At 44.8% G+C, this 23,346-nt stretch overlaps 2 protein-coding genes across 2 annotated transcripts; one reads left to right on the top strand and one right to left on the bottom strand.

Moving 5' to 3' along the window:
- Nucleotides 1–922: 922 nt before the first annotated feature.
- cbr1 (carbonyl reductase 1) lies at nt 923–18,650 on the bottom strand. Its single transcript, XM_084470775.1, has 7 exons — nt 18,534–18,650; nt 12,812–12,929; nt 12,160–12,329; nt 8,620–8,727; nt 8,238–8,446; nt 1,403–1,456; nt 923–1,228 (listed from the first exon to the last, which is right to left on the bottom strand). Exons 2-7 carry the CDS (start codon nt 12,925–12,927, stop codon nt 1,055–1,057), a joined length of 831 nt encoding a protein of 276 aa, XP_084326901.1. The 5' UTR covers nt 12,928–12,929; nt 18,534–18,650; the 3' UTR covers nt 923–1,054.
- Nucleotides 18,651–18,715: 65 nt separating this feature from the next.
- On the top strand, nt 18,716–23,279 carry ciao2b (cytosolic iron-sulfur assembly component 2B). Its single transcript, XM_084470801.1, has 5 exons — nt 18,716–18,952; nt 19,520–19,604; nt 20,916–21,041; nt 21,419–21,464; nt 22,915–23,279. Exons 1-5 carry the CDS (start codon nt 18,837–18,839, stop codon nt 23,013–23,015), a joined length of 474 nt encoding a protein of 157 aa, XP_084326927.1. The 5' UTR covers nt 18,716–18,836; the 3' UTR covers nt 23,016–23,279.
- Nucleotides 23,280–23,346: the final 67 nt, after the last annotated feature.

Below are 23,346 nucleotides of genomic sequence, written 5' to 3'. Positions count from 1 at the left end.
TGTCCTGTGGTTTTATGAATAGAAAGGACGAGCTCTGCATGAAGCAGTTGGAACAGACCATCTATGGCCAGATCTAATCCAACAGTTTTGAAGAGACCATCGATGGCCCTAGTTTAGTCTCGATGGGGATCATCTTGGTGATGGCTCAAAACTGATCCTGCTGACGAAGAGCAGAAACTCATACGATGCTAACGATGGTTGGGGTCTCACTATGACATGGATATATTGTGTAAAAACTATGACTAAACAAGTCTGAGTTTAGTTTAGATATAAACTAATAATCAAATAAAACAGGTAAACCATAACACTTTACAATAAGGGTACATTGATTAACAGTGAATTACCATTGGTTAATGCAGTAATAACCATTAACCAAGTTAATCTAGTAACCAAGTTGTCTAGTAATCATTTACTATTGATGTTCATGTTAAGGTATTTTTTAATTTATAAATGATCCGATAGAATTAACCCGAACCCACTAATCTTTTACTCTAAAGCTATTCTCATGCTATATAATAATGCTTATTATTGCATTAAGGTGTTAATTAACATGCCCTTATTGTGAGGTTTTACCAGTTAGACTACGACGAAAAGAGTGCATTGAGCAATGTTGCCTTCTGCCACAGACACATACAAAAGGTCAACCGCTCTGGATATTTAGATTTACTGACCCATGTTTGGTTATGGACCAATATATCTTTTCATTTACAGTGTACTTTTCATTGTTCTTGATGCACAGATTAAAATGCAAATGGTGATAGAAAAGAAAATGCTAATTTTATTAAAAGCATCAACATGATTTAAAACCTGTTCACGGTTAGTGTTGGAATTCCTTGTTAGTGTTGCACAAACTAAAGAAACACACATGTTGTACAAAACCACACTTCCTGAAGCAAAAGTGATGATGGCTTTGGAAACAGCGTAAAGTGTTAGAGATGTAATATTGTTTATTTTTTATGAGAAGAAATCCAAATAAAATATATTCTGCAAAGTGGTATGTGTCCTTTAATGCCGATACGTTCAGACAAACAGACACAAAGGTGTCTGGTCCTCTTCACCATGGCTGCACTTGTTTGTCAGACACAAACTGCCCGTGGGGCTGACTGGCATCAGGGGGGAGCAGAGCGAGGTAGACTGGAGTCTCAGCGCCCTCTTCTGGTGACTTGGGGGCCTTGGGGCCGGCCATGTCTGTACGCACCCAGCCCGGGCAACAGGCGTTGAGCAGAATCTATAGTGGTGAACACAAACCCGACATGTGACCGATGTTAGCAGAGTATTACGGAAGGCATAACAGGATAAAGGCACACTTGGCAGTGGAACACAGAACATAACTGCATACGCTATGGGCTTTATAATAATATGCAGAAATGACTAGATATGGATATAGGTGTAATATAGTGACCTTGTCTCCATGTCTCTCCTTTGACAGTCTGCGGGCCAGGATAATAGACAGCGCCTGGAGATATAGAAAAATATATATAAAAATAAAGAAAGAAAGATAGAAATAGTCTCCAGAGGCCAGGCTCATTTGTTAGAACTAAACTCTGACTGGTTGTCTAACTCACTGTACTTGATGCTGTTTCAACTCTTTGTGTGAGACATCTGACTGAGGTCTGCTAGACTGGACTTTTGTATTATTGTACTTTTTTTAGGTGTTTGTTCCTTCAAGTGAATTGTTACACTGGACCATTTCTTTGAAACCGTTAGACTTGTCTGTCATTCCGCCTTTAAAACGGTAAATGTTAGACTGTTTAACTCTTTGGTCTGTCCATCCCTCTGTCCATCCCTCTCTCTTCAGCATTATTCCTTTAAGAGAAAGAGAGCGAGAGAGCCGCACATTCTAACACCTAATGCCGCTTTTCCACCGACAGTACCAGCTCAACACTCCACGACTTAGCGGGGCTCGACTCAGTTTGGTTCCAGGCACGTCGCGTTTCCATCTAAAAAAAGAACCTCTTCAACGTGGGCGGGTCGTCATTAGGTTTTACTCCCGGGAGACGGGATTCCCGGGAAATCTGATCGAGACTATTTCCTGATTCCCGGGTAAGGTTATGACGGGAAATGGGAAATAAAATTAAATAAAAAACGCAATGACTGCACGTCTATTGTTGTCATACGGTAACGTTTATGGAGGCGAAACTCGAGCCCTGGGAAAGGAACGACACTAAAAAGAAACAGCGAAACACTGATCCGTGTCCCCCTCGGGAGCCGGTCCGTGGACTCCAACCACACCGAACACACACAACCACGCCGGACACACACAACCACGCACAGCCTAACTCTAGCCCCGGGAAAGGAGCGACACACACGGCGAAACGCTGATCCGTGTCCCCCTCGGGAGCGGGTCCGTGGACTACAGCCACGCCGGACACAACTTAACTTTGAGTGATTATTCCCGTTTGCAGCCGTTGGCCAATCAGTGGCCAGCAGCCTGTTTACGTCACACAAAAGTACCTACTCCGCTGGCATGGAGCCTCGACGGAGGTGCTACAAAAAAAAAAACCTGGTACCAGGTACCGGGTACTTTTTTTGCCAATGGAAACGCAAAAAAAGGCGGGCCAAGTCGAGGCGAGTCGAGTTGAGTTGAGCTGGTACTGTCGGTGGAAAAGGGGCCTTAGTCTACTTGGTACCTTTATGTTACGGACGTAGTGTGTTGTGTTTGTGTTGTGTTTGTGTTTCACTGTGTTCTCTCCCCAGATGACCTTTCCCCCCCTTTCTGATTGCAACCCTGGCAATCAGGAAATTGAGTGAACCTGTGCTCACCTGATGGCTATATAAGCTGGGAGCAGACAGCTGCACAGGGCCTTTTGTGCCATCAAGCAGTCGACGATTGTTTGTGTGTGGGAACTAGTGACGAGTGCCGTTGTTAGCTCTGAGTAGTAGAGTATTTGGTTGGTTTGGAGTTAGTTCTTTTGTTTTGTGCTTTCCTCTTTTTTTCTCTTCTTAGTTCTTCGGCCCGTCAATAAACCTTTTTGCTTACCGTTACCTCTGTCTGTGTCTCCTCCTTGTCCCCCGGAAACTAAAATATTCTTTGTTACTCCCCCGATCCCCCTGGATACTATTTGGGGTCGTAACAAGTGGGGGCTCGTCCGGGATCCGACAAGGGGTAGCTCGATAGTTGGTTCTATTGGAAAGCTCAGGTTTGTAGGTGTAGCATTAGCAGTGGTGGCTACGTGGTGAGTGTCATTGTCTGGTTGGCCAGGTGTTCAGTCTTAACTAAACAGTTAAAACGGCTTCCTCAGTGAGGTAGGGGAGTGTCCAGCTGGACTGTATTGGTCTTTCCTTCAGGCACTCATTTGTTATTTTTCCTTTTTTGTTTTCGGAGTGAATCCTGGGTGGGGACTAGTTCCCTGATGGAGGTAGGCGTTTCAAGTCGCCTCGAGCCCGGCAAGCTCCAGAAGACAGGTAGATTTAGGTAGAAGCTGGGGAAGTTGTTTTTTATAAGGCTGGGCTTGGGATTGGTGTGTGTGTGTGTGTGTGTGGGCACCTAGCATTGACGCTCATTGCACTTGTCACCAGTGAAAGAGGAAGTAAGCTCAGTGGATATACATGTTGGTGTTGTTGCACTATTTGTTAGTAGCTTAGCTACATGACTAGCTTGTGGCTCTTCTTATCTTCCCTCTGCTATTATGGCAGTATTTAGCATAGAAGAGTTTGTGGCTCATCCTACTTTAAGTCAGATTGATGGCTGTAGGAAGGATGATTTGTGTACCATTGCCGAGTACTATGGTATCTGTGTCAAGGTCCCTTATTAAGAAAAAACTGAAAGCGGTCCTTTTGCAAGGATTGGTAGAGAGGGGAATTCTTGCCTCACAGGTTTTGGAAGAGTCACCTGGTGCGATAGCTGGGGCTATGGCAGCGGTGTCCTCGGATGAGAGACAGGAAAGGGTGATTGAGCCTCAGCCGGGTGGTCTTACTCCAGAGGGAGAGGATAGTGGGGATGGGGTAAAACCGTACACGATGCCACGGTTTGAGCCACTCTCTACCTCTCCGGGTTCTATGGCAAGTGCCCGGGTGAAAATGAGTGTGGCTCGTCTTCAGCAGGAGACGCAGGATAAGAAGGAAGAGCGAGAGTTTCAACTCCGGAGAGAGTTGGAACGGAAGAAGTTGGAGTTTGAGTCAGAGTTCGAGTTAAAGAAATTGGAGTCAGAAACGGCTGTTAGGATGCGCCAGTTAGAGTTACAGAAGAGTGAAGCCGACGCTTCTATCTCTGGTAGACGATCACTGTCAGATCGTCAGAACGTCTTTGACGTTCGTTAGAATGAGGCAATGGTTCCTATGTTTCGAGAGACTGAGATAGAGTCCTACTTTGGTGCATTTGAGCGCATTGCCGTTGCTCTGCATTGGCCAAAGGATGTGTGGGCTATACTCCTGCAGTGTAAACTAACTGGTAAGGCTCAGGAAGTGTGTGCTTTTCTCTCCACGGAAGACAGTCTTGTGTATGAGACGGTAAAAAGCGCTGTTCTTCGAGCCTATGAGCTAGTGCCAGAGGCCTACCGGCAGCGTTTTCGTAGTCTCAGGAAAACGGTAACCCAGAACTTTATAGACTTTGCCAGGGAGAAAGAGATCCTCTTCGACAGATGGTGTGCATCCTGTAAGGCAAAGGACTATACTTTACTGCGTGAGCTGATGTTGGTGGAAGAGTTCAAAAACTGTGTGACTGAGCGTACTGTGATCTACCTGAATGAGCAGAAGGTAGCTACACTACAGCAGGCTGCTACACTGGCGGAGGAGTTTGCTCTCATGCACAAGAGTGTCTTTAGTAAATCAGACCCTCCCTTCCATCGTGGTTTTTCGCAGAGGTCTGATGACGCTCGTATCACTCAGCCCAGAGCAGCCTTGTCAGGTCCTATGGCGGAGAGACAGTGCTTCTTCTGTCACAAACCTGGTCACCTCATTGCAGATTGCGTTTCCATGAAGCGTAAGCAGCAGGTGCCAGGTCCGAAACAAGCTGGGGCAGCTTACAGGCCGACGAAGGGAATGGGCTTAATTAAAACAGTGTCCTCCGGTAGCCGGCCCGGAGATAAAAACATCCCTGATGAGTGTTTTAAGCCATTCATCTTTACCGGATCGGTGTCTCTCACCGGGAAGTCGGAGGACCAGTGTTCAGTCACCGTGTTGCGAGACACGGGTGGCTCTCAATCATTCATTCTTGCCAGCGTCCTGCCTGTGAGTGATTGTGAATGTACTGAAGTACTATAGTAAGAGGTGTCGGGATGGGTTTTGTACCCGCACGTCTACATTATATCCATGTTACATCAGATTTGGTTACCGGTCTCTTCCCAGTTGCTGTCCACCCCTGCTTTCCAATCGAAGGTGTCGACTTCATAATGGGGAACGACATAGCGGGAGGTAAGGTTTATCCTGGTCCTGAGGTTGTTAGTGTTCCTTTTGATGACTCTGGACCTGATGACCTGGTTAATCACCATCCGGATGTGTTTAAGGTTAGTGTTTTGACTAGGGCTCAAGCTAAAAAACTGGCTCAAGAAGTTGAGTTGTCTGACTCCTTATTTTCTTCAGTGTTATCTGAGGGAGTGTTGCAACCTGGTGACGGGTTGGTAGATTGCACATCAAAGGAGTGAGGAGTTGAAAGAGTTTGTTAGTGCTTCTGATATACCAGTGTCATTGATTCGTGAAGCACTAATTAGTGCTCAGAAAAGGGATTCTTCCCTATCAAAGTGTTTTTCCGCAGTCAAGGGAGGCGACTGTAAGGGCAGTAGGAAACAGTGTTTCAGTGTTGACGATGGGGTGTTGATGCGTAAATGGGTTTTGCGGATGGGAACATCAGATGATTCAGTTGAGGATTGGGGCACGGTTCAACAGCTAGTGGTTCCAATTGGGTGTCGGCAGCAGGTGCTAGAATTAGCGCATGAGCATCTATGGTCTGGTCATCTAGGTGTTACGAAGACGTATGACCGAATGTTGAAACATTTCTTCTGGCCAGGAATGAAAGCTGATGTGAGGCGTTTCTGTAACACCTGCCGCACCTGCCAGATGGTGGGGAAACCCAACCAGATTGTGCCTTCGGCCCTCTTACGACCTATTCCTGCCGTTGGTGAGCCATTCGCACGGGTCATTGTGGATTGTGTTGGCCCTCTGCCCAAAACGAAGTCGGGTAATCAGTTCTTGCTAACTGTGATGTGTGTTACCACTCGTTTTCCAGAGGCAATTCCCCTGCGGAAGACCACCGCGCCGACCATTACAAAAGCTCTGACTAAGTTTTTCACTACCTTTGGGTTGCCCAAAGTGGTGCAAACTGATCAAGGAACAAATTTCCTTTCCAAAACCTTCCAACAGACGTTGCAGTCTTTAGGCATATCGCACTCTGTGTCTAGTGCGTACCATCCAGAGTCCCAAGGTGCACTTGAACGTTGGCTCCAGACTTTAAAGTCGATGTTAAGGAAGTACTGTCATGATACAGAGAAGGATTGGGATGAGGGGCTTCCCTTTGTTCTCTTTGCAATTCGTGACGCTACACAGGAGTCCCTCGGGTTCGGCCCAGCTGAACTGGTGTTTGGGCATAACGTGCGTGGCCCCCTTAAAGTGTTGAAGGAGCGGTTTATGTCAGATTCCTCTCAAGAGACTAATATATTGGATTTTGTCTCCCAGTGTAGGGAGCGTCTGCGTCGGGCAGCTGGCTAAAGAGGCACTCTCCTCATCCCAGGAGAGTATGAAAACACGGTTTGACAGGAAAGCGGTTGAACGGCAGTTTCAACCTAGTGATCAAGTTCTGGTATTACTACCCTTGCCTGGATCTGCTCTGACGGCTCGTTTCTCAGGTCCGTATGTGGTGAAGAATAAGGTGTCAATCACCGATTACATCATACACACACCTGAGCGCCGACAAAAAACACGACTATGCCATATCAACATGCTTAAGCCTTATCATTCCAGGGAAGAGGTCCAAGTAAAGGAGAAGGTAACTTCGGATACTGTTGCTTCCGAAGCAATTTCTGCTTCATTGGTTTGTGGGGAAGCCATGTCTGATGATGGTTTGGCCTCAATTACCAACGGTCCGCAATGTGGCAGGTTACTGAACTCAGAGTCGATGTCTGAAATAGGAACACATCTATCTTATCTCTCTTTTGTCAGCGGGAAGATGTAATCCGGTTGCTTCACTCCTGTCCCACTTTGTTCCATGATGTGCCATCATGCACCAATGTGTTTGTCTTTGTGCCACGATGTCGAAGTCAGCAATGCCGCCACTATCAAGCAGCATGCTTACCGTTGCCCTATGGCAAAAAGGGAGGTCATGAGAAAAGAGGCAGAGTATCTGTTGTCAAATGGTTTGGCTAAGCCCAGTCGCAGCCCCTGGAGCTCACCATGTTTGTTGGCTCCCAAGTCTGACGGCACGGCCCGTTTTTGTACGGATTTCCGCAAAGTCAATGCAGCTACTGTACCAGATTCCTTCCCACTGCCTAGGATGGAAGATTGTATAGACAGCATTGGCCCAGCAGTGTTCATTACAAAATGAGACCTATTAAAGGGATATTGGCAGGTTCCTTTAACCTCACGGGCTTCGGATATCTCAGCTTTTGTAACGCCTGACCATTTCCTGCAGTACACCGTAATGGCCTTTGGCATGAGGAATGCACCTGCTACTTTTCAGCGTCTGATGCACCCGGTGTTGGGGGATGTGCCCCGTTGCAACGTGTATCTTGATGATGTGGTGGTGTACGCTGACACCTGGGCTGACCATCTAGCCAGCTTGAACGTGGTGTTCCAACAGCTTGTGGAGGCCTCTTTGACCCTAAACCTTGCAAAGTGGGAGTCTGGTAAGGCTACAGTCACGTATCTGGGGAAACCCCCGCCGTGCACCGGCCGCCGTTCTTTCTCGGCCAAGAGATGCAACGTTGATTTGTTATCGCCACAAATAACACAGGCACAAACTCAATACTGTCTTCCCGTGGGCCGTCGCAAGCCAAGGTGGGCGAGGCCATGAATACTAATTCACCAAATGACGTCAGTCGGTGAGGCTTTTCTGATTCGCTCTGGGGAAACAGGTGGGTCACGGACAGGTCCGTCCAGTGGACGCTAAAATAACCGCCGTGCTGTCCTATCCGGTCCCTACAACCAGACGTGAGCCCCGTCGGTTTCTGGGTATGACTGGGTACTTCAGGGTTAGCTGTAAATGCATTAAAAATAAAAAAAACATTTAAAAACTGTGAGGGGCCTGGAGTCGATGCGAACCCAGCACTGGAATATCAATGGATTGCAGAGAAACCGATCAGTCTTACAGTCACACCGGTCTTGGACACTCCGTACGCAGTGTCGGGCCAGCCCCCCTTCTTATGCTCATCTTTCTTGGTCTCCTCGACGAATCGCTGCATCAGTCCCACTAGCTCCTCCTCTGATAGGTCCTCGCTACGGAAACGCTCCTGGAGGGCGGGGCTACATTGATTCAAAGCACGGGAGCCGACAAAGCTGGAGACGTTCACCACACGACCTGCGTGCACACACACACACACACACACACACACACACACACACACACACACACACACACACACACACACACACACACACACACACACACACACACACACACACACACACAGAGAGATATTATTAATAGCAATCTATCACACCCCATGCCTTCATGTGGTTTGGTGGCTGTACCTCCAGGTTTAACAAGTGGTAGGAAGTTGGTCAGCATGTCTCTGGTGGCAAAGAAGTTGGTCCTCAGTGTCACCTCTGCCTGCACGGCAAACGGTGTTGTGTCTGCTCCTAGAACACAAGATAGATAAACGGTTAACTACACAAACTGACTCTGTAAGAGACAATGAAGATTTTAGACTACTCCCAGCTTATATCTGACTGGTTCAGGGAATCCATCTTGACTGTCAATCCCAGGCACCTGAATACAACTCTTCTTAAAAGGTGTCACTGCATCGTTTTTTCATTCATTTTGCGGTGGTCACTAGTAGCAATGAATGCCCTGTGAGTCGGTTTTGGTGAAAAAAATGCTCTGGTGCTCCTCTCTCACTCTGCTCTAGAGTGAGGAGGAGGTGCTCCTGTCTCACTCTGCTCTAGAGTGAGGAGGAGGTGCTCCTGTCTCACTCTGCTCTAGAGTGAGGAGGAGGTGCTCCTGTTTCTCTCTGTTCTAGTATAAGGAGGAGGTGGGCGGGGAGGAACGACATGATTTTGGCTCTTACTCATGACATGCAAATGGCTCGCCTCTCCATGGAGGAGAGAAGGATTGTTGCCCAGGATTGTCTGTCAGAGCCCCGCTGCCACGGCCAGCGTTCAGTGGGAAGCCCCGGGGGCGGCCAGCGGCCAGCGGGGCTCCGACGGACCGCTGCAGCGGCAGCGGGGCTGGGCGGGGGCAGACCCGGGGGCGGCCAGCGTTCAGCGGGCAGCGGGGCTCCGACGGACAATCCTGGGAAAACAATCCTTTTCTCCTCCATGTCGCGGTTCCCAATTCCTTCTCAACCAACCGACGCAGACAACCCCGGGCAACAATCGCGGGCAACAATCCCCTTCTCCTCCATTACGCGGTTCAGTCTGTACTTAATATTGACGTGGAAGTGGAAGAACCAGAGGCGTCAGAGAACCCGACGCAGTCGTTTGAGATTCATAATATCATCTGGAGGCGCAAACAGCTTTTGACCATGATAATATATATTCCATAGATATTTAAATATAATATGATATTATTTAGATATAGAGCCCCAGGACTCCCGCTGGAGCACCCGGAGTGTTCAGTGTTCCACTGTAAACACTAGTACATGGTACCGTGGCCACAAGCTGCTCAGGGCCACACCCCCACCCTCCACCTTGACCCGCCTCTAAAAACGGCGTGTTTGTGGAGAGCTCATTGTGGGACTGGCTCGTAGTGGCTGTAACTCTGCACCAAGGCTGAATTTCTTGAACGTCTTCAAGTACTGTATTAGGGGCCCACTAATACCTATATTAAAGCATCCATAAAATAGCATGCCATGGGACCTTTAAAGCAAAACAGAAATATAAGACTGAACTGGAGAATAAAATGGCTGCCAATAATCTGGGCTCAGCCTGGTCCAGTATGAAAACCACAACGGGCCTCCAGAATCAGAGAAACAGCAATCGTCTCTCTCTAGTGGACTTCAAGTCAAGACACTGAGTTTGCTGATGCTCTTAATTGCTTTTATAATCATTTTGATACCCTTGATTTTAGCCATGAGGTTCAGGAACTTGGTTTTTAAGGTCAACAAAAGTACAGGCCCTGACAATATATGTGGCCACCTACTTAAATCCTGTGCAAAAGAGCTGAGCCCCATATTTCATTACATATTTAATAAGTCCCTGCAGACAGAGCATGTCCCTCAAGTCTGGAAGGATGCTGTGGTAGCCCCTGTCCCCAAATCGAGTGGTCCAAAAACCCTTAATGATTTTAGACCAGTGGCTCTTAGATCAATTATAATGACAATTTTCAAGAAATTGGTGAGGTATGGTAATGTGCTTGATCCCACGCAGTTTGCCTATAGGCCACATAGGGGTGTAGAGGGCGCCACTGTCACTTTGCTCCACTCACTTTTGAAACAATTGGAGGGAAGTGGGTCTCATCATGCTCGACTCATTTTTGTTGACTTCTCATCTGTCTTTAACACAATCCAACCCCACATCCTGGCAAGCCTGCTTTTAGAACAATTCAACCGAGATTTTAATCTTGTGGGTTGGATGTGGATTTTTTTAACTGGAAAGACACAGAGAGTTAAGGGTAAATGGAGTACTCTCTAGCCAACTCTGGTCCTCTACTGGTTCACCACAGGGATGTGTGCTGTCACCCTTACTTTTCATCCTGTACACCAACATGTGTCAAAGGAAATATGAAAATAGGACCATAATAAAGTATGCAGTTGACTTATCGTAAGTCTCCTCCAGAAAAATGAGACCAGGCATGGCCAGATAATTGAGGATTTTGTGAAGTGGTGTGAGGAGTCACATCTCCAATTAAACATATCCAAAACAAAAGATATGATAATTGATTTTAGAAAACATGCTTCCCCACGATGTCACAACAATAAAAACACAACCAGTGCAATATGTGGATTTGTATAAATACCTTGGAACAATAATTGCTTTTAAACTGAACTTCAAAGAAAATTGTATTACTGTGTGTAAAGAGGGGCACCAGCGTCCTTGTGGATAAAACCAAAATTACCTTGTTTTATCGTGCTTTTATCGAATCTATTGTATCCTTTTCTTTGGTTTCATGGTTTGGAAGTCTTTCTGTTCTTTCTACTAGAAGTCTTTCTACTCACTTAATCAGGTGGTGAAATGGTCCAGTAAGTTAATAGGAGAATCTCAGCTGAACACGGCCTCCCTGTACACTAGACAGGTACAGCGGATAACCAACTCCAATTTTAAATGACTGTTTGCATCCTTTGCACAAAGAGTTTCAGCTTCTCCCTTCTGGAAAAAGGTTTTTAGTTCCAAGGTCTAAAACCAAGCGTTTTAAAAACAGCTTTGTTCCAGCTGTAATCACACTGATGAACAAGCTGTAGAAACTGCGAAATTTGCACAAAATATATCTGGAGCATATATTTTTATGTATTATTATTATTATTAATTAGTTGATTTTTAGATAATTTTATCTGGTTTTTACTATATCTGAATTATGCTGGTCAGTTTTAAGTGTCCTAATTGGGATTAGCACTGGAGCACTTTAACTGTTTTACCTATGGGACTGTCCCATTTGTGCTTGTGTGTATGTGATGTCTGAAACTGTAACGGAGGCCCACTTTTAAACTGCAAAACAAGTTTACCTACAGGTACAAATAAAGTAACCTGAACCTGTGGGGGGAGGGAACAGAGATATAGGGGAGGATTTTTGGGTTGTTAGTGTCTAAATATAGGATATAAGGGACGATTTTGGGGTTGTATAGTGACTAAATCTGCCCTCTTGCCCTTTTTCTGATCTCTCTTTAAACCTCCAGAATGTTACGTAAGTGACAACACAAAACAACATTCACATGACACCTTACTTGCATAATATAATTAGGATATTTTCCTAATTATATTATGATAACACCCTAGTACTCACCATAGTACTCTGAATCTGATTCAAGTCAGATTCAGAGTACTTTATTAATCGCAAAGGAAATGGTTTGTCACAATTTCCCTGCCGAAGACAGAAAATAATAACGCAATATTGCACAAGAAACAAATCAGCAGTACCTTTGAACGCTATCCCAGCATTGTTGACCAGGATGTCCACACCTCCGTACTTGTCTTTGAAGTACGCCGCTGCCGCCGTGATGCTGCTGAGCTCGTTGATGTCCAGCTGGTGGAACATGGGTTTGAGTCCCTCCGACACCAACGTCTCCACTGTCTCCTTTCCCCGTCCACTAGAACCACAGAAACATGCCTCAAACTAACTCTGACTCACTTTAGATTTGTTGAGATTAATTTATATTCATCAGTCATTCGTTGACCAAATTGGGTCAAATTCTAGAAGTCAATACAAATCCACTTTGCGAACATGGCTTTTGTTTTTGAAAGTCATGTTTTTCGCTAAATTTGGAAGTTCATTTTCTATATCCAATTGCATAGGCCTAGACTTATGTAACATCAGATGTTTTTGTTTTTATCAGATGCACTGCGATTTGTGCACTTCTTCAATATTGTTGAATATGTCTGAATATGTTCTCTTTAGTGTGTAAAAAATAAAGTAAATAAGTATATTATGTAGGTGTGCCTTATCTGGTGAACTTACAAATATTCAAAATAAATACATACAGAAACGTATTAAATGGTGTAAACAAATAAAGAGGTGATCATCAAATGCTCTTATCACAAGCAGTACAGTAGCATCTCCCAGAGGTCCTACATGTCTCTGGAAGTGACGTAGACCACGCCCTCAAACTGCTGGCACAATGCCTTGACGATGGCTAGACCAATCCCCTTGTTACTGCCCGTTACCACGGCAACCTTAGTAGTAGACATGTCTGCGGGGAAGAGAAGAGAACAGATCAGTTCGGCAATTCACCATGACGTCACACTATGTTCTTCCGGGTGGCAAAAGCCGATGCGTTCTCCGATGGCACCACTAGTAAACAAACCCTTCCACGATCGAAAAAACAGAGTAAATGGCTTGAATTAATGATTTTCTTCTTGCGGGACGTCTCATTAATATATATATATATATAATATATTATATTATATTAATATAGTTTTCGTCATCGTTTCAACTTCAGATCAACAACAATGTTTTGTTGACTGTGTGACATAGTCTTTATTGTTATTTATTTATTATTATTCATTATTAATATTTGTGTTTACAGCCGGCTGGATGGCTTCAGGTCAGTGGTAGCCGCTCGTTCTGCCACCCGGAAGTGTCGTTACGGCGATTGTTTACTAACATTCTGAAATGCAGGCTGAACGGCTTTAAAGCAGGAAGTGTAAGAGGAAGTGTTCCTCATTCTCAAACCCGCCTATAGGGCGTGCGTCAACAATGCCGCCATCTTGCCGCGGGGTAACCACCCACCTGAATGAATGAACGTCGATGGGACAGAGGTCCTTTCCCGGTCTAAATCACTCTAAAACGCCTTTTTTTTTTTTTTTTAAGGAAATCTTCAATCGGGTCGGGTCAAATGTGTGTTTGTGGTAATGCTAGTAAAAATTTATTAAAAATATATATTTTTTTACTATCATTACACATCTGACCTATGTCAGAAACCAACCCACTTTACTAGTGTATTTACTAGTGTGTATCCCAACCACTGTAGTTGATTGCACAAAAGCTTTGTGAGACAATCACAGCAAAGTGTATGTTTTCCTCAGGTATTAGTACGGTGGCCGAGAAGGGTCACAACACATGCAAATGCCACAACACATGCATAATACCGAAAACACCTGCAAATTCAGAAAACACTTTAATCGATTACACAACACGTGCGCTGCAAATTCCAAAACACCTGCAAATTCAGAAAACACTTTCATCGATTACACAACACGTGCGCTGCAAATTCCAAAACACCTGCAAATTCAGAAATGTTTCCAGGTCCCCCCGGAAACATTTCCGTTGTCATTACTTGCAGTTCGTTTCCCTATTTGCTCGTGTTGTGAATATTTGCAAAGCATGTGTTGTGAAATCAATGCAGGTGTTTTCTGAGTTTGCAGGTGTTTCAATACAGATTCATGTCTCCACCGGTGAAATGCTCCTTTAAGGTGCTGTGGTGACTCGCTATCGCTGTGGCGTGGTTCAGGAATCAAGTATCGCACAACTGGGCAAGGTTTAGGCCGTACACGGCATTTATAGCAATGATCAGCAAATACAATGTAATGCAGCACTTCTAGGGTCTCCGTGAGCCTCTAGTCCCTCTGGCCTCCCGATGTCTGTTCCTGGGCCCCCTTTTAAGATGGCCCCAGGTACTTGTCTCTCCCTCACCAGGTGTCTCCAATCGCGCTGATTGGAGCGAGAGACGCTCTGCTCTCTGCTGCCGACAAGTGGGTGGCGGCGGTATACGCCGTCCACCACTACACCTTGGACCCGCCTGGGCCGAGGTGTAAGTGGCGGGATGCCACAGTGCGTTCACCAAAAGCCAAACAAATATTCTACTCGTGTAAAGGGGCATTCACAATAGAGCTCGTAAGTTGCATGCTTCCGTTATCGGTACATGGACGGGACCTTCATGATTGATTTCTCATAACGCATTTGGAAGACCAGATGAAAACGATTTTCTGGTCCTGTTTCAATTGTGCCATGAATGTCACATATGGTGTCTTGAATTTATAATATATGTTTTTGTGCAAAGAATGCTACAATTCTAGCAGGTAGAAGTTTGATAGGAACCCAGAATCACGCGAGACCTGCGCGGCCCAGGTTGTCGTCGCCGCACCGTTCATCCATTCCACAGATGCAATAGAATTGAATGTGTATTTTCGCCGCGCCTTCGTTCCTTGTTGTTACCGCACCCAGTTACCTGCGTTCTACTACCACGCTAGATCAAAATAAACATGCTATTATTTAAAATAATATTAATAAATAATTAATAATAATAATAATAATTAATTAAATAAGTTATTTTGGGAATTAGGGGTCATGTTTTCAAAGTGTGTCAAGATGACACCAGTCGACCCTGTCGCAGGGCCATGCATGTAGGGCAGGGCCCATCAAATATACCCTGGTCGCACTATGGAGACAGTCTCTCGTATGGATGCACGTCATGTAATGTAGACCTACTGTGTGGGTGTGTGTTACCAGTTGCCGTTATGTGGCGAAATCCAATTTTTAATGGAGGCATGTTTATTTCATTATTTACCTCATACTACTTTTTAGCCATGTAGCCCATGCTTAAATTGACAGGAAATTCAGATACACGATGCCATGGGGTTGTCTTGCTCAATGATGCCTAGGTAGCCGAGTAGACTGCTGGAATTGGGGTACGAACCTACAACCTTTGCCTGGGACTGAAACCCCCTAAACTGCTATTCGGTGCCCCTTGAGAAAATCCTCCCTTTGGAGAAATAAAGATCTATTTCATAGTATCTGTCAGTACGTTTACATGCACAGCTTAATTCAATTAAAGCCATAGTTTGACTATGCTCCTCAATTGGAAAACTGCAATTGTCCGCGTATACATGGCGGTGAGTAAATCGATTCATTGGCCGACGCGTGTCATGCCCCGGTACGATAGGTGGCGCTGTGCCCATTTCAACTAGTGGTAACAGAGCCACCGGCTGACCTCTTTACGTCACCAGCAACAACAAACTCAGGCGGCATTCGAGAAATATGTTTTCAGTAGACAGCTGTCAGTTCACTTCGGGTCCATGTCATTTTGTCTCCGTCGTATGCGGACTCCTCTGGTTGCTCTGCCGGCGGAGGAGTCCGCATACGACCGAGAGGTCGAAACAATGGAGCGTCGGAGAAATGATATAGACCCCAAGTGAACTGACAGCTGTCTGCTGAAACATCGCTTTCTCCTCCATGTCGCGTTTCAATCTGCACTTCAGAGTCAAAGCCAAATTTAATTTCCCCCAATTCCTTTCCCCCCATGGTCGAGATAAACCCCATTAGGAGTCTTTACTTGTTGTGGAAGTACCAGAGAGTCGGAGAACCCGACACAGTCTGTAAGATTCATAATATCAGAGAATACCCCCATCAGTTTGGCCGCGGCGCAATGAATGAATAAAGATCGTAGTTATTTTACAACCTCGTTGATGAGAAACATTTAGAAAAACATGTACTTTTAATTCAGCCTTGGGTGAAATCGAAGCGTAGTGTGTACTGAATGCATGTTGAGGCTGATACACTCCTTATAGGGGATAACTACATGCACGACACCGGCTTCGTGAGTTGACAGCTGTCTGCTGAAAACATCTTTCTCCCGCCGGAGCAGCCCCTCTGCCGCCTGTCCGTATACGGCATTCCCCGCCGCATCGCAAGGAATGAATAAAGATCGTAAACATGCCGGGAGAAAAAAAAATATTTTGACAGATGTGCCCGAAGTTATTACTTTACAACCTCGCTGATGACCCATATTTAGAAAAACATGTACTTTTAATTCAGCCTTGTGCTTCCGCCTTTAATGAATGCATGCCATGCGCGCTCCCGCGGCCGGGACACAATTCTTATAGGGGGTAACTACATTCACCGGCTTCCTCCATCTTCTGCACCACCTTTTTAAATAAATCGCCGTTTCTCGTTTTCCGACGGCGACAACAACACGACTATCGTCTCCTTCTACTTCCGGCTCACGGCCCCGGGAAAAGATCTCCAGCATGCGCAGAACGCAATTCAACGCATAATCCAATTCGACTCCGTACATGCACGCTTAACTCGACTATTCTATTTTCTAGGGGTCTTAATTTGACTATGAGTAACCCAATTCGATTCGAGTATAGCTCGACTAAGGTGTATACATGCATCTTAGTAATCCAATCATAGTTGGACTAAGCCAATAAGTCGAATTTCTTGGGTGTCATGTAAACGCACTGTGATACAAACATCAACATTAGCAACCTATGACCCTCTCGGTCACAAAGAAGATTCTGCCAGCCAGACCTTTGGCTTGGGGAGGAGAGAATTCTTCCGGCATATTCTTAGTTTTTCACCTCCAGTGGTAGGGCATTTATGAGGGAATTTAATCACTTGATTTTTATTTAAAAAATTGTCAAATAGGCCTACACCAGGGCCAGAAGATGTATTACGAAATATATGATAATATATGTAATAAGTAAAGAGGACCATAATACAAATATGCTGAACACACCCTGCATTCCATATGCGACGATAATTACACAATAGGCCTAACAAATATAGGGCAGAGTTCATCAGTTAAAAATGCTTAGTCATGCTGACATTCACTAAGCTTAAATATAACCAACTACCTGGTGTAATTAATCAACTGGCAAAACAATTAGTAGGGGATGTGCAGAATAGAAGAGATGTGCAGAGCACTTTGTAACACTAAAGAAAAACAACGTATATGATGTTACTATTACAGGGCTCTCAAGTTTTTAACTGAGTTCATAGTGACTATTGTCGGCGGTGACGGCAGCAGGGGTGGGGGTTTGGTTGGGGTGAGGATGGGGGTATAGAGGAATGAGGAGGAATATATTGAGGAATATACTTTCCCCTGAACTTTTGAACGTTGTAAACGTGCAAAAACATAATTACATATTTATGTGGCATACAGTCCAATGCTTAAAATATATCTGTGGGATTCAGTAGGCTGATGCTGTGGTAAAGTGTGTAAAGTGAAGTGCGAATCTTTCTTTCAGATGACCCAAGTGTTTTTGTTTTTCCTGTTCAATAGATACAACTTTATCCCCCATGAGGATAAATTTGTCAATGTTTGTCCCAATGGTAAACAATATATATACAAAACATGACGGTAACTAACTACAGTCAAACCGTACAATCCGAAGGTTTCACTTCACCACTACCCGCTACTCACTTCCACCAATGCAAAGCCAATATAACTATAGTAGTAGGGGATGGCGTAGCCCAACTAGTTTGCGAACGACCCAGAGAAACGCTACGCAAATTTGATGTGAACAACATGTTTGAGGCTTTAATAAAAAATCCCGGACGATTTTGAAATTCCGCCCGGACACATTTTTAGGTCTCAAAAAGAGTGCATGTCCTGGCAAAAGAGGACGTCTGGTCACCCTACGTACGGGGAAGCCATTTGATTCCTACCTGTTCCACAGTGTTACTACTACTACTAGTTACTAGTTGTCTACTTGGTGGGCGTTATCCTGGTAATTTCTCTGCGTGAGAAATACAAAGTGTGGCGTGTGAGCGTGTGAATGGGTTGTCTCACGTCCAATGCGTAGCCCTGCTATTATTATGCAGCACATCCCACTAATACCTCGCAATGCATTTCACATAAAAACATGTTCCTACATGGATCAACGAGTCTAGACTGTTGCACATGAAGGGTCAGACTGGATGCATGATATTTCATCCTGGTTTTCTCAGACTACTACGTCATGGTTACATAATCTCGTTTTTGACTTTTGAACTTATTACTCGTTCACCTGATAACAACATCGTATGTCTACACTCCAATTTACAGAAGCTGCTGAAACTTATTTGCACTTACTCGTAATGTAGAGAGTTGAAGCAACGTGCGAAGCTGAGCAGACTCAGGGCTTGTGCTGCTTGTTTTCGTAGGATGGTAGGGGGCAAGTACCGCCTTTTTCGCCTCTGTAGGGCTCTCCTCCGATTGGTTATGGCACAGGGCAGGCTGTCGGCTAGTCTCTACACTGTTTTGGTCCTCACGGTTTTCCGTTCAACAGGAAGCACAACCCAATGAGTGGCAGTGCTGGTGGTTGCGAGCGGTTGCAGCAGTGTCCTCGGTCTGATAAATAGTCGTCGTGCTCGTTGTGCGCCACTGGTCCTCAACATGTCCGGCATGCTGGAGAACGAGAACCCCGTCGTGTTCCAGCGGTCCGGGGCGAGGCTGTGGACCGCGGCCGACGAGGACGAGGAGGTCCACGACCCCATCGACCACAGGGAGGTGTTCGATATCCTTTATTGATCATTATCATCGACCACAGGGAGGTGTTCGATATCCTTTATTGATCATTACCATCGACCACAGGGAGGTGTTCGATATCCTTTATTGCTGAGCATTATAATGCATCAGAGGAGGTACTCGTGGCGTCTGCATATTCTGTAATTAAAGCATGTTGCTGAGGTGGTGTGTAACCAGTGAGGTGACCAGTGAGGTGGTGTAACCAGTGTGCTGCTGACCAGTGAGGTGGTGTAACCAGTGCGCTGACCAGTGAGGTGGTGTAACCAGTGTGCTGACCAGTGAGGTGGTGTAACCAGTGTGCTGCTGACCAGTGAGGTGGTGTAACCAGTGCGCTGACCAGTGAGGTGGTGTAACCAGTGTGCTGCTGACCAGTGAGGTGGTGTAACCAGTGCGCTGACCAGTGAGGTGGTGTAACCAGTGTGCTGACCAGTGAGGTGGTGTAACCAGTGCGCTGACCAGTGAGGTGGTGTAACCAGTGTGCTGCTGACCAGTGAGGTGGTGTAACCAGTGTGGTGATCCAGTTCCTTCAAAGACTTTGAGCCTTAACAAAGTTTACATTTGATCCGATCCATCAACGACCCAGAACATCCTCTGTCTCTGGAAGAACTCAATGTGGTGGAGCAAGTCAGAGTCCAGGTGAGTGGACCTTTGGTTTTTACGCAATACCGTATACACTGTCTGGATTTATTCATAATGTATAGATGCATGTCAACAACAAAAAATTGCAGGTGCGAGTCCGCACCTGCAATTGGAACTGCTTTACGGCCTCATGTAGGCATACTACTGAACAATATGAACGAATTATATAAAACTAAGCCCCAGCCTCTTTCATTTTAAAATTAGTATGTTAATATTTTGAATGAATGTAAATGTCGTGTGTATAAGCTATACACACGACTTTTTATACGTAGGGTACAGATGCGTGTGCCTAACCGCCTATGTAGTTGGAGAGTAGAAAAAGAGAGTAGCCAAACGGGGTCTCCTCCTGAAAACCAACCCCCCCGAGCCCTGTATGCGATGGTCCGCCGATTTGAGCAGGAAGATGCTGCACAGTGCTCTGGCATCTTGTGTCTTCTGCTGCCACGCAACAAGAGTATGACCGCTCCAAGGTGACGGCCGCATTTCTTGCACCCAGCAGCCAATGAGTGTCTTTATTTATTTATTTGTTTATTTAGCAGGGACAATGCACAGCTCATTAGCAGTACCAGAGTTAGCTATAAGCTAATTTCCATCTGTAGTCCCTGGGCAGGAAACAGAGGATCTCTGTCAAAAGGAAAACCTAACACTATAAGTATAAGACAAGTACAAGTATAAGAACAGTAACACACAATTCTACAACAGTAAAAACACAGCAACATAATACGAACAATAAAATCACAACATTAGGACACCACAACAACAACAACAACAGCACAACATTAGGACACCACAACATTAAGACAACTGTCTATGCATGATGGGTACATGCTTGGGTTAATTTCAGCCATGACTTCATCTTACATTTAAAAACAGCAAAGATGTTCCACTCTCTTATCTGGCTCTGTACTGAGTTCCAAGACTTTGTGGCTCTAACTGAAAATACGGATGTGCCAAACTCAGTGGATCTGTGCTGTACTACACAGTCCCCTGTTGGACGTTCTAGTTCTTATTATGTCTATGCCTGGAACTGTTCTTTGCACAGCCACGCGAGATGGCATGCGCGGATGCTTCTTGTCAGCTGTGCCATAAATAAGAAGCTCCATTTGTATTCAAATAAACATTGTTTATTTCATTAGTGTGTATTGGCATCTTTGAGCAAAATACCCCAACATTTTTTGTCCCGGTGCACAGCGCCGAGCCTCCTCGCTCTGGGCGGCTACCACCTCGACTAAGACATTTCCTGGGGGGTGACACTGGATCGTCTATCCGCATGTTATCTTACAGTTGACCCCCACATCCCTCCTCCAGGTAAACGATGAAGACAGTACCGTGGGCATCGAGTTCACTCCCACCATCCCGCACTGCAGCATGGCCACTCTCATCGGCCTGTCCATCAAAGTCAAGCTGCTGCGCTCGCTGCCCGACAGGTTCAAGGTGTGTATCAGACAGGTTCAAGGTGTGTATCAGACAGGTTCAAGGTGTGTATCAGACAGGTTCAAGGTGTGTATCAGACAGGTTCAAGGTGTGTATCAGACAGGTTCAAGGTGTGTATCAGACAGGTTCAAGGTGTGTATCAGACAGGTTCAAGGTGTGTATCGAGTGTTGTTCTCCGTTTCCATCACCGCTGCAGGTTGGTTACTAGCCAGGATTGTTGCGTGACACAGGTTGAGATCGAGCAGTGGTTAAATTTGATCCTTTGTCATGTGATTTGTAAATACAAATGTTACCTTTTTCTGTTGTTGAACATTTGAATGTGACTCGTCTGATTATTTTGGTTTTATTTTTTTACTTTTTATTTTGCCTTTCTTCAGATTAATGTGAACATTACCCCGGGGACTCATGCTTCAGAGGATGCTGGTGAGACATAACGTTTATCTGGATAAAAGTCTAAATTGAATATAGGAATAGTGCTTGGTATAGTAATTAAAGGGTTATGCAAATAGTATTCCCTTACTTGATTTTTCCAAGTGATGGGTAGATCAGTACACATTCTTTCAAGTTTATTGTTAATTATAATACTATATTTTGCAGAAACATTTTGTTAAAACATTCTCTGTAAGGCTGAGACCAATCAAATTCCAGGGTAGAATAGTGGAATCAAAAAGCAAGGTTTGGATCAAGTCACTAATAACGTGGTCACGTTAATATAACAGTATATCAACAATTGTTCTACAGCAAACCTAAATCGACAAGGTGGAGTTTAGATTGTGTAAGGTACTCTGCAGACTGTGTGGCGCTTAGCAGTTTGAGGACTGAATTGCAAACTATGCTTGTGGTGAAGATAAGGCCCAAATTATTAATGAATTCCACTTGGTGGTTTATAAGATCCATTGGATACTGTAAACTCTGGAGGCCCCATTTATCAACCGTGCGTAGAAAAGGATCTAAATTCTATTACCAATGAAATTTAGGATGTGCCAAGTACAAAATAATCTGTATTTATCACGCACATCAGTAAGTAATAAATCTTGTTAAATCCCACCTGTTAAGTACCAGGCGCGTTCCCGCTCAGACCATTTGCATTCAGAAACACCTCCAATGAACCATATATGGTCAGACTTTCCTTACCAAGGAAAGTGAAGTCTGGGGCCCCCTGCTGGAGCTGCTTCCCCTGTGATCCGACCCCAGATAAGCGGTTTGAAGATGAGGATGAGGTCACAACGCATCCCTTCATCAACCATGTGAATGTGTTTTCCCCCTCGCCGCTATAATGGCAATGAGAGGGAAGAAAATAAACTTCCAACACTAAAATTGAAACGCTCATAAACAAGGTTGAATTAAACCCAAAGTTACTTTTTGGTTGACTTAGTGCAGGAGGCGTCACAAATAAAAGAAAGCTTGCTGCATGGGAAAAAGTGACTGATGCAGTTAATTCAGTCGGGTCGGGAGTCACAGCCCAGACGTGAGACGTCAGCGCGGTCTTTGAAAACGCACTACCTGCGGAGAAACATTTCTCACAGCTGTCTCTTATAGGGTTTGACACCAATTTGTCTGTTTAAAATTAGACAGAAGTAATTTCATTTTTTTCAAATTAAAGGAAACAGGACATATGTGGATGTTGATTGTTTGAAATATCACCTTCTACCACAAGATTTGGGTCGTATGCATGGCCAGGGCTGTGATATTTACTTTTTTTATATTTACACATATTCCTAAGTATAATTACATTTTGGTAAATTCCTTACTTTGCGTGGCAATGTTCGTATGCACTACGGTTGATAAATGAGGCCCCAGGTATGGATCATTTCCACTTTTCATGTGCTGGTTGATAAAAGAAGGGTTTGTTCTGTTTAATTGTTCTTTTCAGTAAACAAGCAGCTTGCTGACAAGGAAAGAGTGGCGGCAGCTCTGGAGAACTCCCAGCTACTGGAGGTGGTCAACCAGTGCCTGTCCACCAAGAGTCCCTGAGCAGCCCGCTCCCTAACCCAACCCTGTGATCCTGCTTTAAGGCTGCTTCTGTTACCTGACATCCAGTCCCAATATAACCACAATATTTTCCTGAATAAAACATTATTTATTAGCTGACATGTACACAGGTTTGTGAATATAAGTTCTGCATTTAATCTTCTTCTGTGAGTGATTTAAAATGTTTGAGTTGGGTTGCATATAATATTTTAAGATCAGTTTGTGTATACTCTTTCAATAAATAATATTTTGAATATTATAAACAGATTATTTTTGTGTTGCATCAAAACTACTAAACTAATCATTAATGTGGGATAGATATTGGGCGCATGGA

The sequence above is a fragment of the Micromesistius poutassou genome (assembly GCF_964030765.1).
Source record: "Micromesistius poutassou genome assembly, chromosome: 7".
NCBI lineage: Eukaryota > Metazoa > Chordata > Actinopteri > Gadiformes > Gadidae > Micromesistius > Micromesistius poutassou.
Note: the sequence above shows the minus strand (reverse complement) of the source record. Positions and strands in the feature narration are given on the sequence as shown.

What these genes read in the sequence shown, in the direction of transcription:
- ciao2b (XM_084470801.1), top strand. Translation starts at nt 18,837, where the DNA reads ATGTCCGGCATGCTGGAGAACGAGAACCCCGTCGTGTTCCAGCGGTCC. An exon ending in TGGAGCAAGTCAGAGTCCAG is followed by an intron (nt 19,605 to 20,915) that starts GTGAGTGGACCT and finishes TCCCTCCTCCAG; the next exon opens with GTAAACGATGAAGACAGTAC. An exon ending in TCATGCTTCAGAGGATGCTG is followed by an intron (nt 21,465 to 22,914) that starts GTGAGACATAAC and finishes TGTTCTTTTCAG; the next exon opens with TAAACAAGCAGCTTGCTGAC.
- cbr1 (XM_084470775.1), bottom strand. Translation starts at nt 12,927, where the DNA reads ATGTCTACTACTAAGGTTGCCGTGGTAACGGGCAGTAACAAGGGGATT. An exon ending in TACGTCACTTCCAGAGACAT is followed by an intron (nt 12,330 to 12,811) that starts GTAGGACCTCTG and finishes CTGTGGTTCTAG; the next exon opens with TGGACGGGGAAAGGAGACAG. An exon ending in TGTCCAAGACCGGTGTGACT is followed by an intron (nt 1,457 to 8,237) that starts GTAAGACTGATC and finishes CTATATCTCCAG; the next exon opens with GCGCTGTCTATTATCCTGGC.